General features: G+C 44.2%; 1 protein-coding gene across 5 annotated transcripts; it reads left to right on the plus strand.

Annotated features, from left to right (window-relative positions):
• The first annotated feature begins 27 nt into the window (after positions 1–27).
• npr1b (natriuretic peptide receptor 1b) lies at positions 28–26540 on the plus strand. Of its 5 annotated transcripts, none has more exons than XM_054740683.2 (22): positions 28–197; positions 855–1664; positions 5052–5239; positions 7679–7792; positions 11453–11588; positions 14333–14427; positions 15010–15145; positions 15220–15304; positions 16433–16550; positions 17320–17394; positions 18189–18266; positions 18513–18617; positions 18689–18760; positions 18838–18997; positions 19075–19230; positions 19908–20076; positions 20376–20522; positions 20613–20736; positions 23476–23544; positions 25052–25226; positions 25348–25446; positions 26263–26540. In XM_054740683.2, exons 2-22 carry the CDS (start codon positions 887–889, stop codon positions 26406–26408), a joined length of 3225 nt encoding a protein of 1074 aa, XP_054596658.2. In that variant the 5' UTR covers positions 28–197; positions 855–886; the 3' UTR covers positions 26409–26540. The 5 variants fall into 5 exon arrangements, 4 of the variants coding, with proteins under 4 accessions (XP_054596658.2, XP_015805041.3, XP_054596659.2 ...); XM_015949555.3 differs by having other exon boundaries at positions 15010–15139; XR_011520515.1 differs by lacking the exons at positions 20613–20736; positions 26263–26540.
• Positions 26541–26726: the final 186 nt, after the last annotated feature.

A 26726-nucleotide genomic window follows, 5' to 3' on the forward strand; every position in this document is an offset into this window, starting at 1 on the left:
ATGTGACGGGCCTCTGATTTGTGACCAGTGGTTATCTCTGATGTTCATATTTTGAGAAGGAAACTCAGAGCGGACCTTTACTGGCACATGAAACATTTTGGGAGAGTTTCTGGGATTTCCTGCAGCATGGAGAAGATCTGCTCCGGTAGATTCACCTGTACTGAATAAACAGGGCTCTTGTCTGCCACCTCAGTCAGGTATGGATGCCCAATAGTGAAAAATTGCAGCTGAATTGTTAACCTGAATGTTTGTTGCTTTTTTCACATTTGATCACATCTATCAGATGGATCTGATCTCTGTTTTCCTCCTAATCAGGAACTAATAAGCAGCTCAGGACAATCTCTGTCTTTAGTCTGATCTGGAATCAGAAGTTTAAAACTGATAAATGGATTGTATTTGTGGAGCACTTTTCTAATGTTTACCAACCACTTGAAGTACTTTAGATTACAAGTCTTTGTCCTGATCTGAGGACAGTATCTCCACAATGTTGTAAGCTGAAACATGAACAGAAGACTTAACAGCAGAACATCACTCGACTTTAGGTCAGTTTGGCAGACTTTTAGTTTTGTTGGGAACAGGTGAAAGAAAAAGTCCTTTGAATTTTGATAGTGTTGTGAATTATTCCTGGTCCAGAACAAGGTTCCTCACATTAGGACAAGTTAACACCATCCAGAGGAAATGGGACAGAAAGGTGCCAGAGGTAAACCGGTAGCTGATGGCGTAGCTGGTGAAATCTGATATGGTTTATATGTGTCAGCAAGGAATAATGAAGCTCAGCATCTCTGAGGAGGATGTGACTCTTAAAACAGATGTTGGAACTGTTTTTGTCACCAGGTGTCTCTGACTTTCTGCAGGTTGGGAGTAATTCACCAACAGTTAAAAGGTGATGACCTGCCGGGCAGAAACGTTCTGCTGCATGGAGGCCTGGACTCTCCTGCTGGTTCTGTTAGCTCTGTTGGACCTACAGTTAGTGGCTGGGCAAGAGGCTCAGCATCATGGAGTGAGCCATCACCACAGAGATCATCATGACCTTGGAAAACATCATAACATCACACTGGCTTTTATTCTGCCACAGACTAATGTGGATTATGCATGGGCGTGGCCTCGTGTTGGCCCTGCCCTGGACCGGGCTGTCAGAACTGTAAACTCTGATCCTACTCTGCTGCCCAACCATCATCTCTCCTATGCCTTCAAGAACAGCGAGAATGAGCACAGGATCTGCTCTGAGTCTGTGGCGCCGCTCATGGCGGTGGATCTGAAGCTTGCATACGACCCATGGGCCTTCATTGGGCCCGGCTGCTCCTACACATCTTCACCAGTGGGATTATTCACCACCCACTGGGATGTGCCCATGATCACAGCAGGTGCTCCAGCCACAGCTTTTGATGGGGGCATCTACCTGTCCATCACCAACACAGGCCCCACCCACAAGAAGCTGGGCAGGTTTGCGCTGAAGATCTGTGAGCACTTTGGGTGGCAAGAACATGTGATGCTGATGTTTAGCGATAACAAGGCAGATGATCGGCCATGCTACTTTGCTATGGAGGGTCTGTACATGGAACTGAAGAGGATCAACATCAGCACTCAGGACAGCGTGTTCGAGGAGAACAAACCGGCCATCAATTACTCCCAGATCCTTGCCGACATCCAGAATAATGGCCGTGGTGAGTCTCACATCCACAGACAGAGGTTGGAAATTCACACTACTGTCCAATCACAGGACCTTCCACTCAAATAACAGATATTGTGTGGCAGGAAGCTGATGTGACTTCATGCAGCTTGAGCTTACAGATATTGAGAAGTTTCAGCATAGTGTTGGATCTACTCTTGTTTTGTGTCCGAATTAAACTTCACACTGAGAATGCTACCATGGAAACCAAAAAGCTGATAGGAGATGATTCAACTATCGGATTGAAAATTCATGGATTATTCAAATGCCTGAGTTATATTGAGTTCTGATTAGTCTGTTGTTGGGTGGACCTGCTGTGATACCAGATTGTAATGCTTACTAATGTGTGTGTGTGTGTGTGTGCGTGCGCACGTGCATGCGTACGTATGTGTGTGTAGCTCAGGTTTTATTGTAAGATAAATAAAAGTTACTAAAAGCTGGAAACAGCTGAATTCATTCAGTTAAAATCTGACAAAAGCTATTACTTCTGCAGCAGCAAAAACAGTATTTCTGCAGAGTAATCAGAGTATTTCTGTAGGATTGTGTTTTATAGGTATGTTTTGTGACTTTGTTCTCCAGAAGTCACAGCTTGAACTCGTCAGCTAAGGAGGCTCAGTTCCTGAACAGCAAACCTCCAGGACCTCCTCACAGTGACTCAGCTATTATGTCCACAAACATTAATCATCGTTTTTCTGACCAGATCACAAACAAGTTAAACCGGTGAAGCTATCTGGAAGATGTTTGTCTGGTTCTTCTGATTACACTGATCCAGAATATGTTCTGATCCGATTCGGAGTCCTTTGTGTGATTATCTCAGACATCAGCTCCTGGCTGCTAGCTTCAGCACCTCCTCCTCCTCCTCCACATCAGTGCAGCAGACAGAAACCTGAGCCCGATCGATGCGTCTGCAGCTGACAGCAAGCTCAGGATAAGATCAGATCTGCTGGCAGGAAGTAGTCCATCAGGTCGTGACGAAGCAGAAACATTAACCAGATCTAAGGCAAATCCCATCAAGGAACAACCGCGAGGAAGACGACATAAAGACACAAAACACAGTTTGATCAGTAGATGGAGGCAGTTGCTGTTAGAATTTCCTGTTAGAACAGGAAGCAAGAAATAAAACCTTCATTTCATCATCAGCTCACTTTGCTGAGCTGAGGATTTAAAACCAGCAACCCCTCTTTATCATCATCATCATCATCAGGGGCCACTGCACAGGGAGAACCAGCAGACATCCCAACCAGACCTTCACAGAACCAGAACCCTGACTGTTTGGGTCTTGGTTCCTATCAGATCCAGAGGAAATTCCTGCCACTTTTACTTCATCTGTCTGTCTTTTGTCTTTTTTAATCAACCCTAACTCTGTCTCTGACCTTTAAATCACAGTCTGAGGTGTTGATTCTGTGCCATCAGGCGAAGACTGCAGGAACCACTTCTCTGGTTCTGAGGTAAATCGGGTCGGGTCTGTTAAACACGTCAGACAGGAGTGCTGATACATGAGTCAGAACCACATCACAAATTGGATCCATGAATCCAGAAGTTCAGTTCAGAACTTCTGACTCTGGGTTTTCCAATTAAAATTGAGAAGAACAGAACCAACATTCCTCTTCATAAAACAGGAAATGGACCTGAGGATCTCTCAGTACCAGCATGCAGCTCGACCAGACCACTCTCTCTCTGCTGGCTTCCTTTCTCCAGACTCTTGGGACATAGTGGAGTTTGGAAAAGCTGCGTAGCTGAGCTCATCCTGGAACATAGTTTATAGCAGATCGTGCTTCAGGTCTGTTTTCCTCCTAGCTGCCGCTGTTCCTCCCATCTGGCTGCAGTTAACTATCAGCTGGAATATGTTTCAGACAGTGGTGGACGTGCTTAGTTGGAATAAACTTGAACCTCCAAGCGTCACAGGGGAAGGAGGCCCGCTCCATGGGTCCTTCAGAACTGAGTTGAAACAGATTTAAGAAAAGGTAGAAGATAGAATGCTCCAGTCTAAGGAATTTAATCCACCCTGCAGGGCAATCTTGTTAGACTCCTCACAGCAGGAATCCTTTAAAAGATAATGAATGATAAATGACCCACACTTATAGCACCTTTCAGAGAGGACTCCAAAGCGCTTTACACTACAGTGTATCATTCATCCATTCACACACACATTCACACACTGATTGTGATAAGCTACAGCCCATTGTAGACACAACTGCCCTGGGGCTCACTGACGGAGGCGAGGCTGCCAAGCACAGGTGCCACCGGTCCTGACCACCACCAGCAGGCAAGACAGGTGAGGTGTCTTGCCCAAGGACACAACAGCAGAATTCTCCGTCAGGAGCCAGGATTGTTTCTACAACCCTCCGATTGATGGACAACCCGGTCCTGAGCTACTGCTTTATGCATCAGTGTCAGTTCTGTGTGAGGTAGGGACAGGTGTCCATAATGGTCCAGACAGGGGACCAGGGTCCCGACGGTTCCAAATAGGGGAATGGTGTTCATTTTTGGTCCAGACAGGGGACAGATGTCCATACTAATACAGACAGGAGACTGTGGTGTGGTCCATAATGGTCCAGACAGGGGACAGGTGTCCCTATTGGTCAAGACAGAAGACTGTGGTCCATAATGGTCTAGACAGGGGACAGGTGTCCCTACTGGTCGAGACAGAAGACTGTGGTCCATAATGGTCCAGACAGGGGACAGGTGTCCCTACTGGTCGAGACAGAAGACTGTGGTCCATAATGGTCCACAGTGGGGACAGGTGTCCATACTAATCCAGCCAACAGACTGTGGTCCAAAATGGTCCAGACAGGGGAGAGGTGTCCACACTGGTCCAGACAGGAGACTGCGGTCCATAATGGTCCACAGTGGGGACAGGTGTCCATACTAATCCAGCCAACAGACTGTGGTCCAAAATGGTCCAGACAGGGGAGAGGTGTCCACACTGGTCCAGACAGGAGACTGCGGTCCATAATGGTCCACAGTGGGGACAGGTGTCCATACTAATCCAGCCAACAGACTGTGGTCCATAATGGTGTAGACAGGGGACAGGTGTCCCTACTGGTCAAGACAGGAGACTAGTCCATAATGGTCCAGACGGGACAGGTGTCCATAATGGTCCAGACAGGGGACAGGTGTCCATAATGGTCTAGACAAGGGACCAGGGTCCAGACTAATCCAGACACGAGACTGTGGTCCAAAATAGTCCAGACAGGGGACAGTCCATACTGGTCCAGACAGGAGACTGTGGTCCATAATGGTGTAGACAGGGGACAGGTGTCCCTACTGGTCAAGACAGGAGACTGGTCCATAATGGTCCAGACAGGGGACAGATGTCCATACTGGCATTTGCTGTGTCTTCATTTCTTTTGAATGTAATCTCCTGTCTTCTTCCCTTCAGTGATGTTCGTGTGCTGCTCTCCGGATGTCTTCAGGAAACTGATGATCCACTTCTGGCGGGCCAACCTTCCACATGAGCAATATGTCTTCTTCTACATGGATCTGTTTGCTGATAGCCTGAACTCAAGGCAGAAGCAACCTTGGGCCCGTGGAGACAAGGATGACCATGTTGCCAAGGAGGCCTTTCAGGTACACTTAGATTTGAAGGAAGCTTCTGAAACTGTCTCACATGTTTGAACATTTAAAACACAATAAAATTCAAACAAAGGACAACTGAAGCAAAACCTCTCTAACCCATCAAAGCTTGACACGCCGTCTAAATCTTTTTGCACCTACAAAGCTGATACAGCAAACGGTTCCTGCAGAACAAGCTGATATTGTTTCGACTCCTTAAGAGTCCGTCTGACGCGCGGTTCCATCCATCTGTCGTGACCCGAAACATCTCTGGACTGGAGAAGTCGGTGCTGTGGTCAATCTACTGGACCTGGGTGCCAGAGGACATCCGACCTCTCTGACCTTCGGATCCACAAAGAGGGTCTCCGAGAACGGGTGAAGTAGACACACAGATAGCGTCTGATGCCTTTTGATAATAATCAACTTCTTAGCTTAATGCAAACCAAATTCTTTTACACCCAGAACTCAGCTCTCCTAGATACGGAAGTTCTGTTAACATCGAATTCACACATAGGCACCATACACTACACCTGCTCCTTCTAGATTCATCCATCACAGTACATATTAGTTAACCTGTCATGTTTTAATTGTTTGTGAATTAAATTCTTACTTTTACAAACCTGAATCTTTTCTGAATAAAACAAAGTGTTTACAATACCTGAATAAAACAAAGAATCCTAGAATCTTCTGATTAAATACACAAGACCAAACAGGTTGATATTCTATATTTATATAGAGTATCACAGCTTAATGGTCATAAGTAGAGATAATATATATTGAGCTCTTAAAGCCCTCAATTTACCAAACCCTACACTTGCCTTGCCTTATGCAAAACCCCAACCTCACTGGATAGAGGAGATTCCCCGGATTTATTCCACCAGTGTGCTGCCCGGGCTATTTTCTATCTACCTTCTGCCTCTGGGCAATATCCTGAATCAGCATGGCCTGAGCTATCACATTTACGCTGATGACTGTCAACTATACGAAGAAATGGATGAGAAGAATGCGGGCTTGAAATTGGCTGCATGTTTAGATGACGTGAAGGGCTGGCTGACATCCAACTTCTTAAAGTTAAACGAAAAGAAGTCTGAGTTTATTGTTCTTGACCCCTGCAACCACCATGGCTCTCACCCTGTTTGTGACCTTTTAACCCTCAACCCCAAACAGTGTGTGACAAGTCTCAGGGTCAAGCTGGATGCTGGACTCACAATGGTCCCACAGATAAACTCCGTAGTGAGGTCTTGCTTTTATCAGCTTCGCCGCCTTACTCGCCTCAGACGAATCCTGAAACGGAGGCATTTGGAGTCAGTCATCCATGCCTTCATCACCTCTCGCTTGGACTACGCAAACGCCCTCCTCGTTGGTGTTCCGGTATCCGCCCTGAATCGGCTGCAGGTCGTCCAGAACACTGCTGCCAGGTTCTCGACGAGTACACACCGACGTAGCCATATTACCCCTGTCCTGGAACATCTTCACTGGCTCCCTGTCATTTTCAGAGTGCAGTTTAAGTTACTGACCTTTTTATTTAAAGCTCTCAATGACCTGGCACATCCCTATCTCTCTGACCTGCTCACTCCATATGTGCCTACGCGCACATTGAGGTCGGCTGACCTTGTGCTGCTGTGCACGCCGCAGATGCGATTCAAATCGAGGGGTGAACGAGCATTTGTCCATGCTGCCCCAAAGCTATGGAACTCATTGCCCACTGGAGTTCGGCAGGCTCCATCTCTGGCGGTTTTTAAATCTCGTTTAAAGACCCACTTTTACGCTTTGGGTTTTAGACAGTGACTCGTTTTAGTGTTTTATTGTATCATTGTTTTAATGTGTTCTTAGTATTCATCATGTTTTATCTGCTTTTGATTGGGATTTTTTATCCTCTGTTTTAGTTCTTTCGAATGGTTGTGTTTTGTTTTAGCCTGTGCAGCAATTTGGGCAGCTCCCATGCTGCGTTTTAAATGTGCTATATACTGTAAATAAACTATGCTATGCTATGCTATACTATGCAGCCCTACACTGAAAAAAAAACAAAGTAAGCTGAGTATGTCCTTTCAGTTTATCTGCACCTGCCTGCTTGTAATGCAGGTTATGAGTGGTTTACTGTAATGGTTCATGTTTTTGTTATTCAGTTAATGCTTTTGAAAAAAAAAACACAAGCCGAAGTGAATATACTATTGTTGAACAAAGACATGATTGCAATGGTGGTAGCCCACATGTGGGAGTAAATACTAAATCAGCTCAGAAAGGCCACTCAGGCAGGACTGAAACTTGTAACCTTCTTGCTGCAAGGCAACAGAGCTGCCAACTGCACCACTAAGCAGTCTGGATCAGAAAAATTTTCCTTATTGTAATTTTGTTGTACTTTTTTTTTTATCTGGTTCACAGTTAAAATAAAGAAACAGTGTGTTTTAAGGTCAGAGTTCAGCAGGTTGATTTGTGTTTTTCTTTGGTTTCCAGTGTGTGAAAATCCTGACGTATAGAGAACCTTTGAATCCAGAGTACCGACAATTTGTGTCCCAGCTAAAGATGGATGCCCGTCAAATGTTCAACTACAGCGTGGAAGACTCTCTGGTGAGACAAGCGGAGGTCTTATTGACTAATATTGACTGTGTTTGCGTCTTCTTTGACAGAGTATGGTGGACTGCCCCGTTGACTGGCATCCATAGCATTGAGTAGTTCATTGTCCAAAGGCATGTTGAAATCATTTGAGAGACAGCTGTAGATTCTGCCCCACAAGCGAGCTCTGTCTATGGGTCTTGGCCAGACTATATACTGAAACGATCACATCTGAAATCTGTTATTCATGCCTTCATCACCTCCCGCCTGGACTATGCTAATGCACTTCTCACTGGTACTACGGTTTCAGCCTTGAACCGGCTGCAGTTAGTACAGAATGCTGCAGCAAGGTTCCTAAGAAACACAAATAGATGCAGTCACATCACCCCGGTTCTGGAGCATTTACATTGGCTTCCAGTAACATTCAGGGTGAGATTTCAAATTCTGTGTTTAAGGCCTTAAATGGTCTCGCTCCAACCTCTTTATCAGATCTGCTTACACCTTATGTACCAGCTTGCTCACTGAGGTCATCTGAGTGAGCTTTTGTGTATATTGACCCAGTGTTTTGGAATGCACTACCCCTTTCTATTAGGCAGTCTTCATCCGTTGCTGTTTTTAACTCTTGGCTGAAGACTAACGTTTACAAATTGGCTTTTGGACAATGACTCCTTCATTGTGCTTTTATTGTATTTTTACTGATTGTTCTTATCTGTATTGTGATGTTGTTTTATGATTGTTTCTGCAGCACTTTGGTCGGCTCACATGTCGTTTTTGAAATGTGCTATAGAAAAAAAGGTGGTATGGTATGGTATGGTATGGTATGGTATATATTTTCATATATAGGATGGCTTGTTAGGCTAGCATGAATGACATCCTGCAGTCAAATTTGGGTACTGTGGCTCACCATAGCCCAGGCTCTGACAAGCTGCTATGTTTTGTAGTAGGTATGAAGCATGGAGCAGCACTTTATCCATATGGAACTTCATTACAGAAGAGTACCATTCACAGCCTGGCAAGCCATCCTATTATAAGAATATATAGTCTGGCCACAACCCACAGAGAAAGCTCAGTCAAGGGATATAATCTACGGATGTCTTTCAAACAGTCTCTGCATGCTTTTTAAAAACAAACAATGTGACATACTCACCGCTATGACTGTCAGTCAACAGGACAGTCCACCATATACTGTCAGGAAGCTGCAAATACATCCCTTTTCTAAATAAAGACCTTAAGTACTGGTATCTGCTCTTGACTCCAGGAAAAGTCCAAGTCTACATAGTCCAAAAGTGATGCAAAAGCAGTTTCAAGCAAGCTGTCGCCATCTTAGTTGTTCTGCTCTGTTGCATCATCCAGCCCAGCAAACAGATAAAGTGCTGTGACTACCATAAACAATACTGCTCAGGCCAATGGTAGGTCTGCTGATGTTCCTATGGAGCGTGGCTAGACTGACATGCAGAGCAAAATCATTTTGTTTCAGCTCCTGTCTGTCTAGATTTCTTGGCTAGAACATTCATGCTCAGGATCCATCTTGCATTTTTCTCACTTTTTTTCTGCACTCAGTATTAGCCTGTTTTACCCCTAGTGTTCAGAACATAACACTTTCTCACTGTCGTCCTGACAGTTTCGTGGCTGTTGCCTACTGCTCAGATCCAGAAGATTCTAGATGAAAAGTGAAGACGAGTCATACACAGTTAAGCCTGGGACACACCGGAGGCGGATGCGCCGCAGAGCGTCGCGCCCGAGATTTTGAGAAGTCAAGTGGTCACACAGGACACGCCGTGCTGCTGAGCGCTTCTTGGAAAGTCGCGCTATAGTCACAACATCACGCGAGGTTGGGAACAGACAGCGGGAAGGGAATCTATTGTTTATACGTGATCAGACTTACCATTGTGTTTTGATGTATACATCTCCGGTGTGGCCCAGGTTTAAGTTGATAAGTAGATAAATACATTTCACAGTGATGTTATTAATAATAATAATAATAATAATAATAATAATAATGCATTGAACTTATATAGTGCTTTTCTAGACACCCAAAGACGCTTTCACACACTCTCACATTCACACACTGCTAGTGATGGTAAGCTACTTGTAGCCACAGCCAGCCTGGGGAGGTCTGACAGAGGCGAGGCTGCCATTTGGCGCTGTCAGCCCCTCTGACCTCCACTAACACAGGCAAGTTGGGTGAAGTGTCTTGCCCAAGGACACAACAGCAGAATACCACTGGCGGGAACTGGAATCGAACCCATGACCCTCCGATCATGAGGCAACCCGCTCTACCACCTGAGCTACTGCTGCCCCTGTGTTGTTGGTGACTAAAATAGTAGCTAGAGCTGATTATTACTTTCTAATTCTACGTTCGCATTGTTAGCTCAATGTTAGCTCAGTATTAATCTCAAGTCTTTTTTACCTGATATTAGAGGAAAACCTTCTTAGAGTTACAAGAAATTACTTCTGGGTTGCTCCTGTTTCTTGCCAGTGTTGAATTACAAATTCCAGTGCAGACTCTGCAATATAATTACACAATTCACAAATTGTAAACAAAGCCTACGTCCCTCTTTAGCTTTTTGAATGGAAAAAAACTGACAATCACCCAGCCAGCTGAGAAGGAAATTTGTTTCACTTTGACCTTCCTTCCCACTTAATTGAGACATTAGATGATTTTGTGATTATTTCACTGTAAAATAATACTTTTTCATTTAAATAATGGGTTAGGTTAATTTCTGTTCTTTTTAACATGTTTCTTTTCAAGCATTACAACAACCATTACATTTTAGGTTGAACTTGTTTGCCTTTTGGCTTTTCCCTTCAGGTGTTGCCACAGAAAACCATCTGTCCCCATTGAATCCCATTTTCTGCTTCATTTCTCACACCAAATCTCTTCCTGTCTTTCACTGCATTATTCAGGTTTTCAATGTTGTTCTAAGGACTGCTGGTTTTGTCTGTGTGAACGTTTGTGTGTCTGCAAGTCTGAAAATTCCAGTTTTCTTGTCTCCAAAATGGCACATTTTACCATTTCACTTTCATCACAAAGTTTGCATAGACAGTTTTGCAAGTTACAGACCACATTTTGTGCATAAGAAAGCTATATTATTAAGGACACTGGTGCAATGGTTAAATGCGGCACCAAAACTATCACTGTCACCATGACATCTCAAACATAGAGACTATTTTTATGAGTTCTCATGTGCAGTCTGAACATGGTTACAGAGGGTTTGACTCTAGAACATGGCACTGAAACAGTGACAAGAAGCAGGCCAGAGAAACAGGTGGGTTTACAGGTTTCTGTACCACCCACAGACCTAAAGTGTGTCCCTCCTCATGAGCCGTTACAGATTCACCAATTTAAAAAAAACAATAACATTAATAAAATCACTGATCATAGGCTGAGGATCACAAAAGATACCTCCTTGCTGATGGTATGATGTGTCGCATTGGTAGAAGGCCAACAGCTCTCCAGATGTTCTGAAGATCTGTAAGAGACTGTTTTTTTTTTTACCGAGGCAGAAAAAGGCTCCAAACTCCAAAGATGAGTCAGGGAAGAATACCAGAAACACAAGAACCTCCTGTATTTTTGATTTAGGCATGTGGTAATTTATTAGAGTTGAGCAAAACCAACTAGCTGCACCTCAAACTGATGTGAGACCTCTTTAACCTCCTGCCTCTGTTTTCCAGATGAACATCATTGCTGGAGGATTCTATGATGGTCTAATGCTCTACATTCAAGTTCTGAATGAGACCATGATGATGTCCAAAGGCCGTCCACCAGGAAGCATCATCACCAAAAAGATGTGGAACCGAACCTTTCATGGTCAGTCAGCTTTCATTGTTAATAATATCCAGTCCCTAACCAGGTCAACGTCTCCTACAGGATCAATAGGTCCTATGGGCGCTACAGCTCAGTCCAGGTCCAAATCAAATAGTCTTTTGTTTGAATCCAGACACTGTTATGTCTGAGACCCCACAAGGTCTCAGCATGGGATGGATTTGGGCAGATTCATCTGTGGGTTGCCCTTAACTAAATCTAATAGGGACCCATGTGGGAAAACATATACAGGTGCTGGCCAGTAAATTAGAATATCATCAAAAGGTTGAAAATATTTCAGTAATTCCATTCAAAACGTGAAACTTGTACATTATATTCATGCAATGCACACAGACCAATGTATTTCCAATGTTCATTACATTTAAATTTGATATTCATAAGTGACAACTAATGAAAACTCCAAATTTGGTATCTCAAAAAATTAGAATATTCTGAAAAGGCTGACTACTGTATAGAAGACACCTGCTGCCACTCTAATCAGCTGATTTACTCAAAACACCTGCAAAGGCCTTTAAAAGGTCCCTCAGTCTTGTTTTGAAGGCACCACAATCATGGGGAAGACTTCTGACTTAACAGCTGTCCAAAAGACAATCATTGACACCTTGCACAAGGAGGGCAAGACACAAAAGGTGATTGCTAAAGAAGCTGGCTGTTCGCAGAGCTCTGTGTCCAAGCACATTAACAGACAGGCGAAGGGACGGAAAAAATGTGGTAGAAAAAAGTGTACAAGCTCTAGGGATAATCGCACCCTGCAGAGAATTGTGACGACAAACCCATTCAAAAATGTGGGGGAGATCCACAAAGAGTGGACTGCAGCTGGAGTCAGCGCTTCAAGAACCACCACGAGGAGACTCATGAAAGACATGGGATTCAGGTGTCGCATTCCGTGTGTCAAGCCACTCTTGAACATGAAACAGCGCAAGAAGCGTCTCGCCTGGGCCAAGGACAAAAAGGACTGGACTGATGCTGAGTGGTCCAAAGTTATGTTTTCTGATGAAAGCAAGTTCTGCATTTCCTTTGGAAATCAAGGACCCAGAGTCTGGAGGAAGAGCGGAGAAGCACAGAATCCACGTTGCATGAGGTCCAGTGTAAAGTTTCCACCGTCAGTGATGGTGTGGGGTGCCATGTCATCTGCCGGTGTTGGCCCACTCTGTTTCCTGAGGTCCAGGGTCAATGCAGCCGTCTACTAGGAAGTTTTAGAGCACTTCATGCTTCCTGCTGCTGACCAACTTTATGGGGATGCAGACTTCACCTTTCAACAGGACTTGGCACCTGCACACAGTGCCAAAACCACCAGCACCTGGTTCAAGGACCATGGTATCCCTGTCCTTGATTGGCCAGCAAACTCGCCTGACCTTAACCCCATAGAAAATCTATGGGGTATTGTGAAGCGGAGGATGCAATACGCTAGACCCAACAATGCAGAGGAGCTGAAGACGACTATCAGAGCAACCTGGGCTCTCATAACACCTGAGCAGTGCCACAGACTGATCGAGTCCATGCCACGCCGCATTACTGCAGTTATTGAGGCAAAAGGAGCCCCGACTAAGTATTGAGTGCTATACATGCACATTCTTTTCATGTTCATTCTTTTCAGTTGGCCAACATTAGAGAAACAAACATTTTTTCATTGGCCTTTAGAATATTCTAATTTTCTGAGATACCAGATTTGATGTTTTCATTGGTTGTCACCTATAAATATCAAAATTAAACGTAATGAACATCGGAAATACATTGGTCTGTGTGCATTGCATGAATATAATGTACAAGTTTCACGTTTTGAATGGAATTACTGAAATATTTTCAACCTTTTGATGATATTCTAATTTACTGGCCAGCACCTGTATGGGCCTGTCATGTTCTGCGTCCTGCATCCCCCTCATGTGTCTCCTTGTGTTCTCCAGCCATCTCTAGGTTCCCCTTATGTGTCTCCTTGCGTTCCCCTGCTCACTCCAGGTTTTCCCCTTAGGTGTTCTCCTTAGGTTTCCGTGCCCCTTTAGGTCTCCAGCTCCCTCCAGGTTTCCCTCAGGTTCCCCTTTAGTGATTTCAGATTTAGTTATCCCATCCCTGTTAGTGTTTTTCTTCTGGTGTCTAGTTTTCAGGTTTAGGAGTTCACTTATCTTTAGTTCTCTGTAGATTAGTTTTACCTAGTCAGTTTTCCCCACTTAGTTAATTAGTCTCACCTGATCCCTTCTGATCTCACTCCCCACACACCTGTCACCTGTTTCCCTCTGTGTATATAACCCTGTCTGCATGTGTTGTCAGTCCATTGTTTGTGTTAGCGTTGTCTCGTTTCCCTCTCCTGGTCTCTAGGTATTTGGATGTCTCTGGGTTTTGCTCTTTAAAGGAGCTCTTGGTCTCTAGGTTTGTGCATTAGGATTTTTGGATTTAGGTTTTTGGCCACCTGCCCTTTGAATTTTACTTTGGACGATTATTCCTAATAAAATATTTTACGTTTCTCTACTACTCCTGCCTTGTGTCATCCTGGTTCTGCATCTTGGGTCCTAACCTCCTCCTGGCTTACATCGTGACAGGGCCCCATTCATGCAACCATAAACCAAGAACCTTGTGGGTGAACTCGGGGGTAAATGTGGGTTTGCCCTGCCCACACTAGCCCAGACACAGCTCACAAAAGCCCATGGTGGGCCCAAACGGGCATATTTGCTCGGTCATTTGGGTCTGGATGGGTCTGCTGTGGTCTCATCAGTCCTATGATCGTTCTCTTTCAGGTGTGACAGGGATGGTTCACCTGGATGAAAATGGGGACAGAGAGATAGACTTTGCTTTGTGGGACCTGGTGGACACCAACAGCAGCACCTATCAGGTGAGAACACCCTCTACAGAACTTAGTCAGTCCCAAAACTTTCCAGGAGCTTAAAACAAACCTTGTGGTGACATGAGGTGACCATTCTCAGAAGAATGCATTTTTACTCTGACTTCTGAATTCTTCAGACAGAAAAAGTTCCTTAACACTAACCTTAACTCAAGGGATGAGCCTAAATTGTGCTTATTAAAAAACAGAGCCTGTTTAAAAATAATCTTTAGTTTCTTTGGTACCAGCAGAAGGTCAGAGTCTCAACTGTGTTCTACAAGAATCACAATTTCAGCTCCTATCAGCTGAGTCCCAAATGGCTGTGAGGAAGAAGGAAGTGTTTTAGTTCCTGGTTAAGAGTTTTTAGGCCTGAAGCGTTTGTTTTTGTTTTTGTTTTCCACCCATCCTGGAAACAGATCTGGCTTGTTCCAGGTTTTACAGCTAAGGCTTCCGATGTCTGAGTCTTCCTGGTATCGTGGTGGACTGGAGTTTCTAGTTCACATTTTAAACCTGGCTGCGGGAACAAAACAGATCTGACCCATTGGAGGGTTCTTGTTTGTTTGTTTGTTTGTTTGTTTGTGTCTCTTCCTGCAGATCGCTCTGGTTTACAGCAGCTCTGAAGAAAAGCTGACAGCTGTTCCTGGAACAGTTTTAAACTGGCTGGGTGGACAGGTTCCTCATGATGTTCCAAACTGTGGCTTCAAGAATGACAACCCTATATGTCGTACGAGTTAGTGAAGCAGAGATAAGCCGCAACTTTAATCATGTTCTGGATGTTCTGATCGCATTCCATGTCTCTGTCAGAAACCATCACCATCCACCAGATGGCCTTCACCGTGATCTTTTTCATCCTCACCATGGCCCTGGCCACAGCTGTCTTTATCTACAGGTGAGAGTTGCAACATGATCATGTGACCACCATCACTCACAAACGTACTGACTTTAAATTTGGAATGATCAGAAAAAATCCCCCGGGAATGTCAAACTGGGGCGGCTTCATTTGAACCTTCATTTTACTGTAGTGGAGATGTTTGACAGCACTCATGATTCTTATGTTGACCCAGCTAGGGTGTCCCAAGACTGCCCCCCCCCCCCCCCCCCCCCCCCCAAGAAATGTGGAATGCTGCCGTCGCCATGGCAACTCTGTCTCCCTATCCCAGCCTGGGCGGGACTGCGAGCAGTGAAGGCCGCTGAATCGTTGCAGGAGTCACTGTGCCCTCTAAACCCAACGACCTCTCGCCCCTGTCCAGACTGAGGTGACGAGTGCCGCTTATCGCGGCTACATTCACTGACTTGTGGAGAGTCCCAAACCCTACCACCCCACCTATTGGACTTGTCCCCCCCCCCACATTTTCCATAGTCAATTTTTGTCTCCTGCACTTTTTACCATCCAAAAACTATATTACGCTATAATAAATAGACACTGGGTGAGCACTAGGACCAAGCAGAAAACAATCGCTTGTGGTGAAGCCTGTTTCCCATTACATATTACTAAGTATATTTTTGTGTACTTACTGTAAAGATCCCTCCCAGTCCTCATGCCAGTTGTGCACCCCCCCACCCCCACCCCACCGCCACTTCTGTAGTCAAAACTGCACCTATGTGTGTGACACAAAACTGGTTGTCATAACTTAATATAACAGCATTTAGTGAACTCTTTATTTAATGTTTCTATTTTGTCTTCTGGTTTTTTTTTTTTTTTTTTTACAATGTTTTAAAAGCCCATCTAAGGACAAATGCTGCAAATTAGCTATGGCTAAAAGCGTTTGCTACAAAAATGGGGCCACGCCTTAAGTTTGTCTGTGTTCTTGTATCTGCCCCTATTAAATAAACATGATGAATTAATGACATCTTAGAGAAAGTCATAACAGACCCGGACCTGAAACTCATAAGAGAGGGGTTAAGGATTAAGAACGAGGGGTTTTGGTTGTTGATCAGGGATCCCACTGCCTGATTTCTGATCTGGTCTTGATAGTTCTGGTGCAGTTTGAATACTGAAAAGTGTTTTTGGGTGTAGGAGGATGAAGCTGGAGAAGGAGTTGGTGGCACAGCTCTGGAGGATTTCCTGGGAGGACATCCAGATCAGCAACCTGGACAAAGTGTTGCACAGCAGCAGCCGGATCACACTGTCACTGGTAAGTGTGCAAGTGCACATACACTAATTTATCTATTCACCTGATTCATAGATAAGTGACAAAAAGAATCAGTTAGTGAAAACAAATCAATAAGACATTGTTTTAGAAGTGTTCAAATGGTGGTTCTAGAGAGCATCCAACCAGAGCCATATCCAAGATTACATTTTAAACTCTCTTCTCGCTAATTTCTGACCATTGCTGCACACTAGTGCAGTATCTGTTTCCCACATTGCCTCCACCCGCAGACCTATTCATTAATTAAAAAAGATGTACCATAAAATCTGGTTAATATTTATTTTTTGTTTGGAGTAACATGAGTTTCCATATATCCGATTTTCTGCCAGTTTCTTTAGATTTTTCTCTCTAGTCTTAATTTTATCATCAACTTCATCAGTGCTTTCCATCCAACCACCAATGGTGGCACCTGCCATCTGTTTATAGCTGCCCGCTCCCACCAGAATCAGTCTTACAACCACCTATTTGTGTGGGATCCCAGTCTCAATGCAGTTCTACATTCAAGGTTCTGACCAGGACCATGAGAAAAACAAGTCAGCTAAGCCAAACTTAGATGTCCGAGGAAAAGAAAGAAGGTTTGAAACGACAACCAAAAATCTGATAATCCTTACAGAACCCAAATAAATCTATTCCAAGTTATGAGGTAGGGTTAGCTCAGTGAGTCTTCCTCACATCTGAACCCCAGTTTAATGAGAAATGACCTCCATTGTCCTGCTAACTCTGGGTTCTCTGGCCGGATCCCTTTTCTGCTCAGAGGGGATCCAATTTTGGCTCCCTGCTCACCGGAGATGGAAACCTGCGGGTGTTTGCAAAGACTGGATATTACAAGGTGAGTGCCGGTGAGGGGTTAAAGGTTGGGAGTCAGCTGAGTGGCAATGGATAGTCAGATGGTTGGGGCGACGGTGGCACAGGAGTTAAGTGCTCGCCCCGTAATCGGAAGGTTGCAGGTTCGAGCCCCGCTCAGTCTGTCGCTGTCGTTGTGTCCTTGGGCAAGACACTTAACCCACGTTGCCTGCTGGTGGTGGTCGGAGGGACCGGTGGCGCCAGTGCTCGGCAGCCTCGCCTCTGTCAGTGCGCCTCAGGGCAGCTGTGGCTACATCGTAGCTCATCCCCACCAGTGTGTGAATGTGTGTGTGAATGGGTGAATGACTGATTGTGTTGTAAAGCGCTTTGGGGGGTTCCAGGACTCTAGAAGGCACTATATCAAATACAGGCTATTTACCATTTTTACTATTCTCAGTAACCAGCAGAACCTGGTTCTGTTAGGAGTCCATCCAGTCTAATCAGAACCACGACTAAAATGGGGGGTTTGTGGCCTAAAACAATTTTTAATTTATAAAACTTTTGGTGACGAATCTGTTGTTGCATTTTAATGCAGCCTGGCCCTGTTTGGTTCCTGTAAAACCTTTTATTGGAACCAGTTGCAGAACCAGGCCGAGGTCCAACTAGTTTCAGTCTGTCTGATGGCACCCGTGTGATACTCTGGAAACTAGAGTGACTTTATAATGACATGATGGTCCTGTTCTGATTGGACTGTGGCCCGAACTGATGATGATCTGAGTGAGTTTTAGTGCAGGTTCTACTGGTTACAGCAGCTCTGTGATCACGCCTGCTCTCTTTCAGGGAAACATTGTGGCCATTAAATACACAAACTGCAAACGGATCGAGCTCAACAGGAAGACTCTGTTTGAGCTGAAGCACGTAAGTAAAGGGGGGGGGGGGCATAAAGCGCAGATAAACAACCCTGAAATGTTTCCAAGGAACAGACATTTGGACCCAAACAGGAAGGAACGTTCCACATCAGAATATAATAGAACTCCAGTCAACATTCAAGTGTCTCAAGTCAGTTCAGAATGTGTGATGTTCTGGTTGTGTTGGAACAGCTCAAGGAACCTTCTGCTCTGGAACATTTCAGAACATCTTTGAGTTAACATTTTTTAAATTCAGATGCGAGATGTTCAGAACGAGCACCTGACCAGGTTCATTGGAGCCTGCATCGACCCCCCTAATGTCTGCATCATCACAGAGTACTGCCCCAGAGGCAGTCTGCAGGTACAGTCACCTGTCCAACACCTGTCTCTTTGCCTGATATGAGACTATTTCTCATGTCTCTATGTCCACAGGACATCCTGGAGAATGACAGCATCACTCTGGACTGGATGTTTAAATATTCTCTCATTAATGACATTGTGAAGGTACACGTCCATTTTTACGTTGTGTCTGCGTCCTGCTGGGACAGATGTTCAGGTTCTATCTCTCTCCGCACCTCTAGGGCATGGTGTTTCTCCACAACAGTGTCATCTTGTCTCATGGTAAACTCAAATCTTCAAACTGTGTTGTGGACAAGCGCTTTGTCCTGAAAATCACCGACTACGGGTTGTCTAGTTTTCGATCAGAGACCAACTCAAGTGATGCCCATGCCTACTATGCCCGTGAGTCCCAGCTGTCCATCCTCCATCTTCATCATTGCTTATTCATCTAAAAGCTGGTTTGGTACTTTTATCTACAGAGAGGTTGTGCATGGCTCCAGAGCTGCTTCGTCTGGAGTCTCCTCCTCTTCAGGGAACCCAAAAAGGAGATGTATACAGCTTTGGGATCATTCTCCAGGAGGTGGCGTTACGGCGGGGCGCCTTCTACCTGGGGGGGAACTTGCTAAGTCCTAAAGGTCAGACCCAGTAGTATCCATCAGTATAACTACAAATGTTTCTTGGGATGTAAGGTTTTTTTCTGACATTATCTAAAAATAACTCACCACATGAACACTATAGCAAGTTGTCTGAAGTAAAGCTTGTGAGGAGAAGGTTAACCTATCCCTAACACTCCAAAGGGGAGAAGCTAAAGAGTATGTCCAAGGTTTATCAGGTTTTTGTAACAAAACCTTTGCTACGAGTGTGAATGAAAACATTGATGTGATGGGGTGAATGAAGACACGGAGAACCTAAACTCACCTGTCTTGCAGGGGAGCAGAAAGAGCTGACCTTATTAACCTTGGCTTCATCTACCTCTCAGGTGAAAGAAGGTATTTTTCAACCATCAGGCATCTCACTAAAAGACAGGGCTGAAATGGGAAAAAAGATTTCTAAGCCATCAGCAGTGACTGGCCCTACAGAGGGTCTCTATGCATCTCCGACCTGCTCCAGTTGTACTCCAGGAGAAGGGGTGTTCCCTGGAAGCTCCTGTGTTGGGCTCAGATGGACCTTCATGGTTCTTCAGCAGTAGCCGTCTTGTGTTTTGACAATTTATGATTCTTTTTGCTGTTTCTCAGGAATGAACATTGATTTATTCCCTTTGAGATCATCTCAAATGAACAACTGTCTGGTGTCTCTGCCTGTGTCTCTGCAGAAGTCGTGGACCGTGTGATTCTGGGTGAGTGGCCCTGCCTGAGACCAGTTGTGGACCCTCAAATTCACAGTCCTGAGCTGGGTCAGCTGATGCAGCGCTGCTGGGCCGAGGAGCCAACTGAGAGGCCTGACTTTAACCACATTCACTTGCTGCTTCGCAAACACAACAAGTAAGAGCCAACAGCTATAACACATCAGGGTGTGCTCCTGCTCCATGCAAGACAAACTTCCAGACTCTGGTCTGAACTGAGTTCTTCTGCAGTCATCATGGTTGTCATTTAGTGGGTAGTTCAGGGGGTTGGGAGAACAGAGGCACCTGACAGCAGAAATCACTGACAGGAAGTCACCTGTGCTCTAAACTGTTTGAAATCATTGTCAAAGCTGGCTACAGTTAACGGAGCATGAAGTAACCCAACATGTACCTCTTGCCTGTGTAGCACTGCATATGAAATACAACTTCTGTAATCAGGGAGTCCAGAAGCAACATCCTGGACAACCTGCTGTCCCGCATGGAGCAGTACGCAAACAACCTGGAGGAACTGGTGGAGGAACGGACAGAAGCTTACAACGAGGAGAAACGCAAGGCTGAGGCTCTGCTGTATCAGATCCTACCACAGTGCGTACTAATAGCACTACCACAGTACTACAAATGTTACCACAGACAGTACCACAGGTCTCAGGTTCAGTGTCTCCTTGTATTTTGCAGCTCCGTGGCGGAGCAGCTGAAACAGGGAGAGACAGTTCAGGCAGAAGCCTTTGACTCCGTCACTATATACTTCAGTGATATTGTGGGCTTCACCAACCTGTCTGCAGAGAGCACGCCCATGGAGGTCACTGTCTCTGGTTAGATTACCCTAGCACAATGACCAAAAGTAGAGATAAACTGTTACCTTACCCTAGCACAAAAACCGGAAGTAAAAGAATCTGTAGCTTACCCTAGCTAAATGATAGGAAGTACAGTAATAAGAAACTTACCAAGTTTTTATTATTATTTATTTACTTATTCTGCTGTTTAATTTATAACTTTTATGATGTTTTGGTTTCACTCTTCAGCAGTTTAAAGGCAGGTGTGGAACTTTTAGGCATGCGTCAACATTGCTGCCATCTTGTGTTGGGGCACACACCCTCATGAGGTCTGGGGAGACGGGGAGACTTAAGAAAACGTGGTATACTTGAAGTTTATTTTATCAAGTATGCTTAAGGATAAAGGAAAGTTAGCAAGTATATATGGACCACGTACTTGTAAAATACTAGAAACTTTACTATTTTAAGAACATTTTAAGTTAAATGAAACATACTTAAAGTTTACTTATAAAAAGTCATTTTAATTGAACAAAAGTCAATGTCTCAAGTTTATTTGTAATTGCACATTTAACAACAGCTGAGCTGACCAAAGTGCTTCACAGAAAGTATCTAGTTTAAAACCAAGAAAAAATAAAGAACTAAAGTACACAACAAAAGTACACATTCAAGTACATAGCAAGCACACTCATTGATACATTAATCCATACTATGTATATACTTGTAATTCTCATTTACTCTATTCTGTGTAGGCCTACTGCCATTGCCCTATATACTTTAGTCAACATTATAGTTTAAGTACACTTTAAATACACTTTTAAGAACTTATATTACCGAAATGTACTGCTTTTTTGCTCTGTTAATAGTTTACTTGTTTTAATACAATCATACTTGTAAGTTTGCTTAGCACATTACTTGTAGCATATTTTTAATATAATTGAATTATACTCATATATGCATCCTCATACAGTATGCATGTGTGGCAAGGTGTAGAAATGAGGGCCCGGGCGGTGATTGATCCCCAGACTCCCGGGTGAGAGTCATGTGTGCTAACCAGTCAACCAAAGGGACATCCCCTTGGCCAAGTATCCAGGGCGCATGATCAATCGGGACACTGTGACAGGGCACTCACACTGTCACACATGCTACACTGCAAAGTATTTATGAAATGACAAGCATATGTAGAAACAACTTATATATTTATATAACATTTTAAAACATGGCAAACATCCAGTTGAGGTGGTTTGGGCTCCTGGTTGGGATGCCTCCTGGTCAACTCCCTGGTGACGGTTTTATGGGCACGTCAAACAGGGAGGAAACGTAAAGGATTACCCAGGACACGCTGGAGGGACTATGTCTCTCACCTGGCCAGGGAACGCCTTGGGATTCCACTGGAGAAGCTGGCCCAAGTGGCCGGGGAGAGGGAAGTCTGGGCCTCTCTGCTTAGGCTTCTGCTTCCGCAACCTGATCCTGAAAAAGTGGATGAAGATGGATGGATGGACACACGAATGGACAGACAGAACAAACAATACATATCCAATTACCTATGCATTTCAAAATCAAAGAGCCTCAATCATTTTTCTGAAACTATGAAAGGAAAATGCATGTGAAATTGTCAACACAATGTTGAAAGTCAGTTAGGATTTTTGGAGGTGAGGACCCAAATGCAGGTAAATCCTGGAGGCAGCCAGATAGACCAAGTGTAAAATGTAATTAAAAATTCCAGAGAAAAGGAAGAGGTAAAAAGATACAAATAAACCACAAGGAACTGAAAGTGAGTTGTGACCTTAACAGCGTTTGAATAAAACTGGGAAGGGTGGGAAAAGATGATCACCATTGGTGATTACTAATGAAACTAAAGGCCAGAATAAAATGAAGAAGCTGGGTATGCTATGATACTAAAATAAACAGAAACACAGGGAGGAAACAGGATAACTGAGAGTACTAAATTATTAAATTCCCTAATTAAAGCCCTAAACAGACACAGAGAACACAGGACATGACAGTTACATGGATAAGATTTAATATTCAAGTAAGTGTAAGTCTTACTGTTAATGTACTCAGTCATATAATCTTTATTATAATACAAGTATACTTCACTATATTATTCATAAGTATAGAAAATAAGGTATTTTAAAAGTAAACGTCAAGTACACTGTCTCATTTTTAGTATAAAATGAGTGTATTCATGATACACGATAAACTACTTTTTGCTAAGCGTTGTGCTGCTTAATGGTTTTTCTAATAAAACAGTTCTAAACACTAAAAACTGAAAATCTGTTACCCTGGGTGAGAAGTCTATTTCCAATCTTCTAAATCTAAAGTTCCATTTGACATTAAGCTCCTGTTTACTGACACTTGTTAGGTCATTTAAAACAGAACATGTTTATTGGATTTTTAGCTTCTCCTCTGCTGAGATTCAAGCCAGAAGCTTCGATTATTGATAGATAAAATCCTGACTGTTGCTGTCAAATCCTGGTAGTAGAGAACCTAACTGTGACAGTTGTTTCAGAATCAGTTTGGGTTTAAATGCTGATTTGTTCTTAGATCATCACCCAATTCATCATGGAGATAAAATCCTGTAAACGTTTTCAACAACAGACTGATGGGCTTTAGGGAGAGTGGTACCAAGACCCAAGATGGCAGCTGTAGTAAACCATATGTATGCATATAGGATTTTATCATACTCTGGGTTTTTATCTTGAAAATGTTTAACTTTGAACAACAGATCATGACGAGCTGAACGCTGTTCCCTCTTGTTTCTGCAGGTGGTCACTCTCCTCAATGACCTGTACACCTGCTTCGATGCCATTATCGATAACTTTGATGTTTACAAGGTAAAATGTTATAACTTCTAAAAGCTCAAGGTCGATAAGACACTGAGAATCATCCAGAATATCAAGAGATCTGTTTGTCGTTTATCTTTGCTGTTTGATTTATTTGAACACAAATATCTGTGATGATTAATTCTTTACTAAAAAGTCTAAAATGTTTGATCCTTGAATGGTTCCTAGGTAACAGTAATATCCAAAGAAAGGGTTACAGAAATGGAATTGGCACCAAGTTGGAGGGAAAATAAAACAAGCCCGTAAAGTCAAAATGTCAAAAAAAAATGTTGAAACGTCATTTTGAGCTAGACATGAGGCATTATTTTCTGGCTACTTCCTGATGTCATCCGGGATCCCCAAATCTCATGGTGTCTGTGTACTCAACTACCATGAGTTTAGGTTAGTAGTGAAGAAGAAGAAACAAGCCCGATTTCCTGCCGGCAATGCAGACCAAGCTCTGACACTAGTCATACAGGGACCTAACAGCCAGTATCAGAGGGCTTGGTACCCCATACTCCTGAAGAACCCCCCACGGTGCCCCCGAGAGATGTGGTCAAATGCCTTCTCCAAATCCACATGTAGAACTCCCACACACCCTCCAGGACCTCCTAAGGGTATAGAGCTGGTCCATTGCTCCACGGCCAGGACGAAAACCACATTGCACCCCTTGAATCCGAGGTTTGACAAATCCGACGGACCCTCCTCTCCAGAAGCCCCGAATAGACCTCACCAGGGAGGCTCAGCAGTGTGATCCCCTGTAGTTGGAACACACACTGTGGTCCCCCTTTTTAAATAGGGGGACCACCACCCCAGTCTGCCAATCCAGTGGAACTGCCCCAATGTCCACGTGATACTGCAGAGCTGCATCAGCCAGCACAGCCCCACAACATCCAGAGCCTCAAAAAACTTTGGGCAGATCTCAATCTGACCTCCACCCCAGAGAATGAACAGCTCAACTCAAAGTCTCCAGACTCTGCTTCCTCACTGGAAGACATGCCGTTGGAATTAAGGAGGTCTTCAAAGGACTCCGCCCACCAATCCACATGTCGTGAGTAGAGGTCAGCAGCACACCATCCCCACTATAAGCACTGTTGGTACCACACTGATTTCCCCTCCTGAGATGCCAGATGGTGGACCAGAATCTCCTTGAAGTCCTACGGAAGTCTTGCTGCATGGTCTCACCAAACTCCTTCCACACCAGGTTTTTGCCTGTGTGACAACCCAAGCTGCATTCCACTTGGATGTGGACCCATCAGCTTCCTCTGGTGTCCCACAGGCCAAAAAGGCTCAATAGGACTTTTTTTTTCAGCTTGACAGCATCCCCAACCGCCTATGTCCACCAGCAGGTTCTGGGGTTGCCACAAGGACAAAAGTCAAAAGATGGCTGCCAGTTGGCTGATGTGGTTGTGTTGGGCTCCACATGTCTTTGTGTTTGTGTTGGTTCGCACCATCTCTGTGGTGTTGCCGTCTAAGCAGCAAATATCAACCAGGTGTAATTGTCCTTTGGCACCCTCAGGTGGAGACCATTGGGGATGCCTACATGGTGGTGTCAGGACTGCCAGTGAGAAATGGGAAGCAACATGGCAGAGAGATTGGCAGCATGGCACTCACCTTGCAGAACGCTGTCCGGACCTTCAGGATCCGCCACCGACCACAGCAGCAACTGGAGCTTAGGATTGGAATACACACTGGTCAAGAAACACACACACACTCAACGCACACAAATATACAAATAAAAACCACAACCATACATATCCATGCACATTAACATGTTTATATTACGTGTTTATTTATTTTCGTGTGTGCGCGCAGGTCCGGTGTGTGCAGGTGTTGTGGGTCTGAAGATGCCCCGGTACTGTCTCTTTGGTGACACTGTCAACACGTCATCCCGTATGGAGTCCAGTGGAGAAGGTGACTGCTCACAGCCTAAAGGTTTGAGCTCAGAACTCCAGATGCTCCTGAGGAGTCTTTGGGGTCCTGTCTCTCTGGTCATTGGAGTCTTACCTGGGTACCTTGGGTAGTGTTTCATCCCACTCCTAACCACACCTCTGCTGCTCTGCAGCTGCAGATCTCCCTAAGGATTCTAAACCTTGCTTAACTTTATTTATAAAGTCCCTTTCACGACCTCATCAGATGCCCATGGGGCTGAACACAAAGTCAGAAACAAGATCTTACAGCACAGGTTCTTCATGGACCGGTTCACTTGTGATCCAGGCTCCAACTGCTGGTTCTTCCTTTTAAGAACAGTCCTACCAATTAGCATTTTATGATAGTAGAATTTAATTACTGCAGTCATTAAAACACTGAGATGTCTGAGAAAAGGTCTTCCATCACAAGCATGGATAACTGTGATGCTGGAGGTCGATTAAGGTTAAGTTAGCTTGGAAAAGGTCAGGTAAGGTCGAGTTTATTCATTCATTTATTTGATAAGGACAGTGGGAGTTCTATTAATTCTAACATCAATAAACATAAGTATGCCAGATTATGGCAGGATTACTAGATTACTAGATTACTTTATCTACAGTCCCCTAAGTAGATCATGCAAAAACCGCACAGGAAACAGAACAAGGTAGTGAATGCAAAAGGAACAGTTGACGAAACACACGTTCCATTTTATAAAGTAGTAAAAGATCGAAGTTTAATGGTTGCATGAATGGCTTGCTTTCAGCCGATGTTTGTGTTGACTTTGATGGCTGGCAATGTAACAGATTTTTTTTGTTCTTGCAGCACTGAAGATCCATGTGTCTGCAGCAACCCGAGACATCCTGATGGAGTTTAACTGTTTTCACCTGGAGCTGAGAGGAACCATCGATGTCAAAGGCAAAGGAAGGATGACCACCTATTGGCTGCTGGGACAGAGCAGCAGCCAATGAGGAAGTAGAACAGATGGAAAACAACAAGAGAGGGTGGAGGGCTTGACAAGTCTTTTAGTCCTGCATCAGATCTGCCAGAAGTTTCCACAAGAGAAAAGTTCTAGGGTTCTTCGTAAACCCAGAACTCCCACGCTTATCAGTCTTTGGATTACAAAGCTGGAGACAACTGAAGCAGGAATGGTGTGGAACATATTCTAGCAGAAAACGTGACTTTTAACCCAGAGCCTCAACTCATACTCCTGCAGGTAAAACACCAGGGATCTGGACCATACTGCTCTTTGAGTTAGAAAGTAGGACTCAACGAAAGCACTGACTCTG

The sequence above is a fragment of the Nothobranchius furzeri genome, chromosome 5 (genome assembly GCF_043380555.1).
Source record: "Nothobranchius furzeri strain GRZ-AD chromosome 5, NfurGRZ-RIMD1, whole genome shotgun sequence".
Classification (NCBI taxonomy): domain Eukaryota; kingdom Metazoa; phylum Chordata; class Actinopteri; order Cyprinodontiformes; family Nothobranchiidae; genus Nothobranchius; species Nothobranchius furzeri.